At 35.5% G+C, this 10,423-nt stretch overlaps 2 protein-coding genes across 3 annotated transcripts; one reads left to right on the forward strand and one right to left on the reverse strand.

Moving 5' to 3' along the window:
• The first annotated feature begins 2,043 nt into the window (after nucleotides 1-2,043).
• On the forward strand, nucleotides 2,044-6,233 carry LOC139844805 (ATPase GET3A-like). Of its 2 annotated transcripts, XM_071835030.1 has the most exons (7): nucleotides 2,044-2,491; nucleotides 3,251-3,375; nucleotides 3,864-4,014; nucleotides 4,856-4,966; nucleotides 5,124-5,262; nucleotides 5,428-5,543; nucleotides 5,870-6,232. In XM_071835030.1, the coding sequence occupies exons 1-7, from the start codon at nucleotides 2,231-2,233 to the stop codon at nucleotides 6,050-6,052; spliced, it is 1,086 nt and encodes a 361-aa protein (XP_071691131.1). In that variant the 5' UTR covers nucleotides 2,044-2,230; the 3' UTR covers nucleotides 6,053-6,232. The 2 variants fall into 2 exon arrangements, with proteins under 2 accessions (XP_071691131.1, XP_071691132.1); XM_071835031.1 differs by lacking the exon at nucleotides 3,251-3,375 and having other exon boundaries at nucleotides 2,278-2,491; nucleotides 5,870-6,233.
• On the reverse strand, nucleotides 6,117-9,718 carry LOC139842470 (subtilisin-like protease SBT4.14). Its single transcript, XM_071832607.1, has 11 exons — nucleotides 9,647-9,718; nucleotides 9,469-9,560; nucleotides 9,056-9,153; nucleotides 8,830-8,970; nucleotides 8,637-8,742; nucleotides 8,033-8,546; nucleotides 7,808-7,905; nucleotides 7,496-7,720; nucleotides 7,259-7,367; nucleotides 6,955-7,168; nucleotides 6,117-6,872 (listed from the first exon to the last, which is right to left on the reverse strand). The coding sequence occupies exons 1-11, from the start codon at nucleotides 9,716-9,718 to the stop codon at nucleotides 6,322-6,324; spliced, it is 2,220 nt and encodes a 739-aa protein (XP_071688708.1). The 3' UTR covers nucleotides 6,117-6,321.
• Nucleotides 9,719-10,423: the final 705 nt, after the last annotated feature.

Genomic DNA, 10,423 nt, shown 5'->3' on the forward strand with positions numbered 1-10,423 from the left:
ATATAGAGGTCAAGTACCTCGCGATGTAACCAAATGTAATGTATTCGTCCAGATGGATTAGGACGGGTCGTTAAAGAAGAAACACCCCACAAGCTACAAATCGCGAGATATCCGCAAGACGATGCCATATATTTTAAAAATGACGAGGGCCTTCGACGGGATACCCACGAGATCGTGGGGAACCCTCTAATAGTTTTTTTTTCCTGTTTACTTCATTATAGTGTTCTTATTAAATACTCCATCCGTCCCATATTAATTGACTCAGACAAAGAACACACACTTTAAAAAATGTCATTATTACATTGTACATTTTCTTTACTTTATAGTTTTATCTGTTACTTTTTATATATCATTCTGTCATACATACATAAAGAAACCGTATAAAGCGGAGGCGGAGCTATGTAGAAGGCAGCGTGGGCACGGGACACCACTGAAATACGCGATGTAATGGAAAAAAATTTAGATTTTTAGCTAGTGACACTAGCGGATAGTGTAAATTTTTTTGAGTGACACCACTGAAATAAGACATCTAGTAGAATTTTTTTTGAGTTTTAACCGGTGACACCACTGACCACAAATCCTGGCTCCGCCCCTAGTATAAAGGAACGTTACATTTTTTATTCTTATCTAATTATAGAAGTAAACACTTAATTTGAGATATCCAAATACTAGACAATTAATCAGAGACGGCGGGAGTATTAAAGACATACATAAATAAATATTAAATATGTAATTATTCAATAATCACCATCTCACAAATAAAAAAATAAATAAAAAAATAAATAAAAAGAATTCATATTTTTCCCTTTAAAAAACCTCTCTCTCTCGAAACCATAACATCCTCTTCTTCTTTTCGTTGCTTTGGCCATCGTCAACCTATTCCTCATTCGCCGATCACCTCCTTCATTTTTTAGCTTCCGGCTTGTGTTTCTTTTCTAGCCATCGGCATCTCGCCGGTGGTCTGACCGTTTTTTCTTTGTGTTCAGTTTTCTTGCGACCATTGTGCTCCCCTTTCTTGGTAGCCGAAGTTGGTTCGACGACCATAGCCATTTCCATCGTTGTTCTCGTGGTGGTTTGGTTGTGGTTGTTTAGGGCTTTTTTGCCGTCTCTTTTTACCCATCACCGATGTTGGCTTCTTTCTCTCTAGCGGTGGTTGGTGGTCTCACAACGTGTCAGTAGCCACCAGTCGTTTGTTGTAAAAGGGAGTAATTTGCTCCTACTTTCCTCCTATGATCCCCTCTTTGTGGTGGTCCTTCACCAAGTTAGTGGTGGCCTACGGAGGCTATCAGATATTGTTTGCAATCGGATGGTTGCTGTGGTGGTCTATCACCTTGTTGGTGGTGGCCACTAGAGTTTTCTGATCAGATTTGATCATGTGGCGGTTGTTGAGGTGTTTCGTCACCCAATTAGTGATTGTATCTTTCAATGGCTAGAGGTGGCAAGTGAAAAAAGGGGACTAGGGGGTTGGTGGTGGTTGTGATGTCCATGGTAGTTTTGAATTCTATGTTCCCGTGATTTTGTTTTGTGAGTCTTTTTCTTTTCGGGGGTGCCTTTGGGTTGGGGTCAGGCGAGATCTCCCCGTTGGAGATCTGATCCCAAATCCGGAGGATGATTTGGATTTTTGCAGATTGGACTCCTTTTGAGACAGCTCGGGTGGTTACATGGTTGATGGGGTTTCGTGTTTGTTTGATGTGGCGACACTTAGTGTTCTCCCGATAGCCGTCAATGTTTCTTGTTTATGTTATCCGTGTTTATTTATGTTGGAATATGTTTATGTTAGCTTAGTGTTTTTTCTTATTGTTTTGTCTTTTGACTATCTTTGAATGTTTCTATTGTATCCGCATTTCGAATCCGTTTAATATAATGTTTTTTTTTAAAAAAAAAAAAGAGGAGTAATGTATTTGGAAAGTAATACGGATTCTAAACTTTGTATCCAAGTTATATTGAACAAAAACTCCGTACTCCGGTCATATTTTTTATATTCTTTTGTGGGAGAAAAAAACTCATATAATTATTAATTTTTTAACTTAAAAACAAAAAAGAATTCATAAAAGCCTGAACTCATCGACCAGATCTACCCCCAAACTAAACTAATCACATCAAAGTCATCGACAACAAAGATACCCCGTTACTAAAAATCCCAACTTTTACTAGGGTTTCTGTATTACGATATAAAATTCAAGAAAAAACAGGGGATTATATTATATATATAAATAAATAAATTATAGAGATGGCTGGGCAAGAAGAGATACCAGAAGGAACAATTCAGAATGTATTGGAACAAGAAAGTTTAAAATGGGTATTTGTTGGTGGTAAAGGTGGTGTTGGCAAAACAACTTGTAGTTCTATTTTATCAATCTTATTGGCTTCTGTTAGATCCTCTGTTCTTATTATTTCAACCGATCCTGCTCATAATTTAAGTGATGCTTTTCAACAAAGATTCACAAAGTCTCCAACTTTGGTTAATGGTTTCTCTAATTTGTATGCTATGGTTAGTCTTTTCATACTCAATTTCAATTTTCTTTTTTATCCAATTCCAGAATTCTTTCAATTATATTACAATTAGGTTATGAATTGTGGTTATTTATATTAAAAAGTTTTGATTTTGGGTAATGGGTCTAAATCTTGATATTATGTATTTTGATTGATTTTGGTATATTATGTGAATTGGCTGAGATTTAGGGTTTTGTGTGAGGTTGCTTAATTTTTAGACAAGAAACAGGCTGAAGCTTGCTTGCAGTTATTGATATACAAAGGCTTGTCATCATTACATTATTATTCTTAAAAAGTCAGAAAATCTGAATCGTAGGTATTCGTAGCTAAAACTTCTAGCTGCAATAATCAACTTTAATGCACCTAAAAACATTCCTTAGTATAGATTATAGTGTGCCAGTTTCTCACAGAACGGTAAAAGTTTCAATCTTGTTTGTAGTAATTGAGACAGTTAGAGCTTGTTTACTGCGTTTATTCACCAATTTAAGATTCACGATAGTGATGATTAAAGTTTGTATATAACACTTGTTATACTAATAGAATAACTCACACTTTAGCTAACGAGTTCACCATTTATATGCTATGACGAGTGTTTTGTAATTAATATAACATTAAGAATTGATTGATTAAGGCGTTTCGGCTATTTGTTAGCTTGTTTGCATTTAGGGTTTACGTGATCTGGATTTTCAAGAACGAGTAATTGATTTGAGCTACAACAACTGATATAAACATGTTCTATCACTGATCTGTTTTCCAGGAGGTGGATCCCACAGTGGAGAATGAAGATACCGGTAGTTCAGATGGAATGGACGGTTTCCTATCAGATTTAGCAAATTCAATTCCCGGAATTGATGAGGCTATGAGCTTTGCTGAGATGCTAAAGTGAGTGTCAGTTTTTATTAGATTTCAGAAGGACAAAATAACTAACTTAACATCAAAAAGCTTTTAATAATTACTCGGTGTTTACATTGATCCTTGTCATCCTTTTATTAGATCACTTCCTTAATTTTTAAACAGGATTGTAACCTTGGATCTTCTATAGTTTTAAAATATAAGTAATTTTGAGCTTCTTAGCTCCTTCATATGTTACGTTTTCAGCATTGCTGGAACATTAAGGAAAAAAGAGAGTATTATTTTAAGTATGAGTTATACTTACCCAGTATCATGCATTTGTTATTAAGATGTCTAAACCCTTCGATAAAGGTGGAAGGACATATATAATATGCTAAGGGTAATTGGTATACTGCCTTTGAACGTTACGATCAACATCGATCATTAATAACTTATTAGGGGACATGAGTTTTGAAACTTAATTTTTGATTTGTATGATTCTATCCTTGATCTTAAATAGTTGTTGATTTCGTGTTTAGGTTGGTGCAAACCATGGATTACTCGGTGATTGTTTTTGATACTGCTCCCACTGGTCATACACTTCGTTTGTTGCAGTTTCCATCTACATTAGAGAAAGGTCTTTCCAAAATGATGACTTTAAAGAGTAAATTTGGTGGCTTGATTGGTCAGGTATATTTTTCTATGTCTAATACATTACAGGACAAATTAATATGTTTAACACGTGCAAAAATACCAAACAAATTACTAGTTGAACTTACCTCAATACCTCATTACTTTTTTTTTTTTTTTTTTTTTTTTTGCGAAATAACGATAACTTTTATAAAAGCTGAAAACGCTTTCGAAAAGAAAACGATTTCAACAAGAAGTACAAAAGAAACACCCCGGCAAGGCTCATACCTAGAAAGCGGCTACCAACAAACTATCTATACCAAGCCTCACTTAACTAAACCGAATGAACCAGAACCAAAAAGACGATACAAAACAAACACCATATACTACAAACCAATACCTCATTACTTGTGCTGGGATTTCTTTTAACATTTATATTTTGTGGATCACATTTGTATGGTTTAATAAGAAACGAAGACGTAATTACAAGTCCCATTTATATATGGTTGAAAAAAATTAAGATGTGATTATGGGTTCCATTTAGTTTAAGTATTAAATGAACAGAACCTCTAAATTCTCTATGTTCAAGGTCATTCATATCTTCATTATTTTTTTTATCTTAAAACAAGCAATGGGTACCAACAGTCAAATCTTTATTTTTCCTTGGGGAGGTGATTTGTACGCCAATATTGTATTGTTATGTAATAGTACCATAAGCTTTAAATCTTGTACATTTTGGTGTATCAATCATGTCTTTTGTTCTGTAAATCACTTCCCTTCACCTTGGATCTGGTAAAAAAGGACCTACCATAATTCTTGATTTAGTAGGACCCAAAAAGACCTTAGATGTGTAGTTTTGTTGTTCTTATTTGTCATACTGATGACATTTAATTAATGGCAGATGACTCGTATGTTTGGTGTTGGAGAAGAGTTTGGTGAGGATGCAATTTTGGGAAGACTTGAGGGTATGAAAGACGTTATTGAACAAGTGAACAAGCAGTTCAAAGATCCGGTATGCATTAATCAGTTAACTCTTTAAAATACCCTTTAATGCAAAATCGGCAAAAATAAATAATTGCAAGTTTTCTTGTGTGATGAACATACCCATCCAGTAAATGTATTCGAAACTTATTAAAGTTCTACATCTAAACTTATAATCTCTAATGCAGGATTTGACAACTTTTGTATGTGTCTGCATCCCCGAATTCCTCTCGTTATATGAGACAGAGAGACTGGTGCAAGAACTGACTAAATTCGAGATCGATACACATAATATCATTATCAACCAAGTGCTTTTTGGCGAAGAAGGTACAGTTTCTCAGGGTTCAACTGAAGAAAAATTTAGGGATAGTATTCATGTAGCACATTGAATATTTGATTTTGTAGGTGCCGTTTCTGTATAGACACTGCCCGCTGATTAAAACACATGAACTAAAATATGTATATAAATTTGATTTTGGTTTTTGATTCCAGGTGTTGAATCGAAGCTGCTCAAAGCTCGGATGAAAATGCAACAAAAATACCTAGATCAATTCTACATGTTGTATGATGATTTCAATATTACAAAGTTGCCATTGCTACCACAAGAGGTACATGATCCGTTACTAGTTATGGTTTGCAATTTTTATTTTTTTATCAAATAGCCTTAAACGGTACTTTCTGCTTCTAAAAGTCAAAAGATTGACTATTGAGAGTCAATTGACAACCTTTTTACTCTCAATTATATGACAACCTTATCATCACTTCTATATTGTCAATATTTGAAACTAAAAAGTTCTAGTTCCGATTGAATTTTGAAATTTTGTACGTAAAAGGTTTGACTTTTAACAGTAGACTTGCTTCTTAGATGGAACGAAACATAAAAAAGATTGTTAAGTTTATGTAATGATGTGCTAATGAACATTTGTTTCAACAGGTTTGCGGAGTTGAAGCATTAAAAGCATTTTCACAACATTTCTTGAAACCATATCAACCACTGCTTACTCGAGGTACTGTTCAAGAGCTAGAAGTAAGAATTTCGAGACTCCGAGAACAACTTAACGAAGCTGAATCTGAACTAGAAAAGGCAAGAAAAGGGAAACAACCCATTAATGCTTGAAATGTTTTGAGAACTAAGAGTTATATACTTCGATAAATTATGTATAATTCTTACATTCGTTAGATCTATTTCGTGCATTTTTTTAATCTTCACCATCATTTTGTAATGGTTTATAATACTATACTTGATACTTGAAGTATGGCCTATTTGAATGCATAATCTCAAGTTGATAAGCTGATCATGTGCATTTAGAAATGAACTTATTGTCTTTATAAAGTTTGAGTAAGCATATAAGCTAACCAACACTTGTATGTATCCTGAACTGAACTCTACTCTTGTGGATTAAAAACAACAATGGGACTCCTCACAATATGACTGCAACTTCTCCATATCAACGATCCCGAAACCAAAAGTTTCATGCAACTTTTCGAATTTGTTGTCACCGTAACTTTAAAGCTTCTTGTTTGTAACGCACGAGTGAACGAGATTGTCATTGGTTCCACTGTTATGTTCACTCCTTTAGGTGCTCTAACGGTGGCATTGTATGTTGATATCGCATGGCCTACGTTAGTCACGGTTCTTCTGAAAACTGCTGTAGTGATTGTTTTCTTTCTGTTTAATGTAAGTTGCATAGTAGGGTAGTTTATGGCATCTTCACTTACTAAAGGTGGAAGTAATGAACTACATTTGATCTTCGTTTTCGAACCAATTAAAGAAGCGATTGATGATCCATCGTATCCCTCATGGCATAGAAACTGTACGTACGACATGGTGTCCATATCGTAGATTAATCCTGGACTTATCGCTCGTGTAGGGTTCAATTGACCAACACCGTACGCGAACTCAGCTTCTTGGTTAACTTTTGAGCTCATAGGTTTTGCTTTTATCATATAAACAATGTCAAAAGTAACTTTTAAGTTAATAAATTATTTTAATTTTTTTTGAAGGTTTAGTGAATTTACCTGAAGTCATTATGGCTGACTTTATTGCAGCAGGGGACCAATTTGGATGGAACGATTTAACGTAGGCAGCAGCACCTGCAACGTGTGGGCAAGCCATCGAAGTTCCCGACATGATGCTAAATTTCGAATACTGTGTATCGCCTTTTAAGCCTGTTAGTGTTTGTAGAGGGGTGTACGATGCCAATATGTCGATTCCTGGTGCTGTAATATCTGGCTGCAAACAAGAACAAACAATTTAGGTAGTCTTGAGACGAGATAAATGCGTAAGATAAAGTTGTTTTGAGTCATATTGTGTTTTAATTACCTTCAGTACATGTTTTGTTCCAGGGTTCGGACCCCTCGATGAAAATGTAGCAACGAAAGGAGCCGAAATCTTCACTTCTTCGGACTTGTATATCACTGCAGACGGTGATCTGCTCTTCAGCGACAAAAAAAATTAATCTTTACAAATTTGACCCGTTTGAGATAAAAAAAAAAGAGAGAACAGCCCAAGTTATTTACTTTAGTTGTAAAATGGGTCCAAATTGCCTACATTACTTACTTAGTAGAGTGAATATATTTGTTGATAGTTTCACCAACTGTCGTATTCACCATGGTCGCTGGTGCCATGAAAATTTGAGCGGTATCTAAAAACGTTTCACTTTCGATAATTGTCCCGATACCTCCTAGTCCTGTGATAACTGAATCAGAACCCCAAGTCCCTAGCTTGCATTGAACAAGCTTCCCTTTCACTTTACTTGGGTCCAATGTGTCTTCAATACAGTACCTGTCAACAAAGATGTAAATTATATTGATATATATACACGAGCCGAATTTCATTAACACTTGAACTTCATGCATCAGAAAACAGTACCCTGCACTCTCTTCGCTCTCTATGTTTATGGCCACATCATTTCCACTTGTGATTGGGTAAAACTTTTGCTTTGGAGTGAAACCATTTATTCCAGTTCCCTGCATACATAAATACCATGTCGTTCTGAGTAAAGGACCCGTTTTGACCCGAACCCATTTTGACTCGTTACCCACCTATCCGACCAGCTGGTTTTCAACCTGTATTAGTAATTGTGTAAGAACTTACCGACAAAGTATTCCCGTTACCCAGCACGATTTTACTCTTGAACCCTCGGTCAATGCCACTGGCTGCCACAGTCAAGATCCATGGTGCGTGGTTCGCAACACTGCCTAAATTAGGCCCGTCATTACCAGCTGAAGCCACAGTAAGAATCCCTTTATTCATTGCGTGAAACGAGGCCACAGATATAGTATCCTTGGTATAGGCACCTGTTAAGCCACCTATCGAGATTGATATAATATCGACTCCATCATGAATGGCTGCATCGAACCCGGCTAACAAGTCCATGTCAGAGCAACCCGAGCTAGCCCAACAGACCTTGTACATTGCAACTCTAGCCGATGGCACGGCCCCACGTGCTGTTCCTTTGGCTAACCCAAATAGCTCTGCATTATGGACCAGACTTCCTGCTGCAGTCGATGATGTGTGGGTCCCATGCCCCTCGGTGTCAACTGGTGATAGAATGTCATTTGGGTCTGGATTACCATCTAGCTTGAAGTATTTGGCACCTATAAGCTTGCTTTTAATACATACATATTATGAAAAGTTATTATTACAACTTCAAGTCACAACAATCATCATACAATTAGGTTAAAAAAAAAAATCATACTTGTTACATCCAGAAAAATTAGCAAAATGGGGACAAGATCCTTTCCATTTAACAGGTGGAGGGCCAAAACCATCATCATTAAAACTTTCCGATTCTGGTGTTATTCCTGATAGGTAAAAATCAGAACTTTTTTACATTATAGCAACAATTTTAGAAAAAAGAACACTCCACATTATATTAAAAGTTTGTATACCTGTGTCCATAACACCGATAATAATGTCGCTCTCAAGCTTGTCCCTTCTTACGATTTGTGGAAATCCGATAAAATCCCATGATCTTGTAGTATGTAGTTTGCGGTATTGATTCTTGATAATAGATTGCACACCATCCATTCCTTCATAAACATCGTAAAAAACTTAACATATAAAAGAAGAAATATAGAACATATATAATGCCTACCTAACGGATGGGACACGTACCAGATAACTTTCGTGCTTCAGAGTCCGAGAGTTTAGCTGCAAATGCATTAAAGCTTTTCGTATAGCTATAGACAAGAGATTCCTTTGCATCAAGATCGCTATTTGCCAACACGCAGATGTCAGTACATAATGTTGATGTGGCAAAATGGGTCTTTTAAAAGTGTGCTTTGAAATAGATTGGGTCGAATGACAAAGTCTCTCAAACATCCTTTACCCATTGAAAATATAACTAAAATGCTAAATATGAATACATTTTGCATGAATATAAACCCATTTGACCCATCTATCGTACACCTGATCATACTATTTAGCTTACTCAATTGACCCACTAGGGATCAAAATGTAACGAGGATCGACCCATATATAATTTTGACCTGCGATATTGGATGCATGAGTTTACTATATACTACTACCTTTCTTTCAATGTTGATAGGATGTCAATGTGTGTGCTTTCCTTGGCTTCCTTACTACCAGAATGATTATTCAAGAAGATAATGTAATAGTCCTGCAGGTAACATTTGATCAATCACATTTATCACCTTGACATTCAATATGTATAAAATATTACTAAGTATATATGTTAAGCAACACCTCGGTTTCTCCATTAACCCCAATAATGAGCAATATTAGAAAATAGTGAACCAGAAGTAAGGTTCTTGACATCTTCGGATCTTGTTAACGAGTTATAAGTATCAAAAACTAAGATATAGCATACAAATGTCATCATTATGAGGATTATATTATAAATAGAGTACTGTCAACTTGTTAGTTGAGTAGAGATCTCAATTGGGAAACTTTAAAGAAAGATATCAAGATTTCTTCTTCTTATGTTGTGTAAAAAAAGAAATGTCCTATAAAATGTAGATGTCTATCAAAAGCCCTACATCTTTAGGGTCATTTAACAATTTCATTTTGTTTGGATTACTTTATTTGAAGACAATGAAAATGTGATTATGGGTCCCATTATGACTTGATGATCAAGATTCCGATTTCTAGTAGATTATGTTGTAACAAAGATACATTCTACTATATATCTTTAGCAGGTTCTGTTCATAATGGGTCCATGACATCAAGATTTTGTTGTCCTTTTCCCGTGTAAGCATATAAAAAGTTTGCATTTTGTAGGTCCTTTATTACTTGTACTGACTGAAAATGTGGATGTTGGGTCGTGGTTAATTTCGCATGAGAAGAAATTAAGAAGGGACGCAGAAAACCGACATTAATAGAAAGCTTGAAAATCAAAGAGAGAAAATGTGGGAGATCATTGTCTAGATAAGGATGAGTAGCTTGTAAACCATGATCTAAATACTTGTATTCAAATGCAAGTCTGTCTCAACTTGTTCTGAACTTCTGATGGTTTCATGAAAA

Source organism: Rutidosis leptorrhynchoides, chromosome 4 (genome assembly GCF_046630445.1).
Source record: "Rutidosis leptorrhynchoides isolate AG116_Rl617_1_P2 chromosome 4, CSIRO_AGI_Rlap_v1, whole genome shotgun sequence".
Taxonomy (NCBI): domain Eukaryota; kingdom Viridiplantae; phylum Streptophyta; class Magnoliopsida; order Asterales; family Asteraceae; genus Rutidosis; species Rutidosis leptorrhynchoides.

Coding starts and splice junctions, on each gene's coding strand:
- LOC139844805 (XM_071835030.1), top strand. CDS start 2,231: ATGGCTGGGCAAGAAGAGATACCAGAAGGAACAATTCAGAATGTATTG. Junction 4,967..5,123: donor ACAAGCAGTTCAAAGATCCG/GTATGCATTAAT, acceptor TCTCTAATGCAG/GATTTGACAACTTTTGTATG. Junction 5,263..5,427: donor AGTGCTTTTTGGCGAAGAAG/GTACAGTTTCTC, acceptor TTTTGATTCCAG/GTGTTGAATCGAAGCTGCTC.
- LOC139842470 (XM_071832607.1), bottom strand. CDS start 9,718: ATGTCAAGAACCTTACTTCTGGTTCACTATTTTCTAATATTGCTCATT. Junction 7,906..8,032: donor GTAACGGGAATACTTTGTCG/GTAAGTTCTTAC, acceptor TTATGTATGCAG/GGAACTGGAATAAATGGTTT. Junction 7,169..7,258: donor GAACAAAACATGTACTGAAG/GTAATTAAAACA, acceptor TCTTGTTTGCAG/CCAGATATTACAGCACCAGG.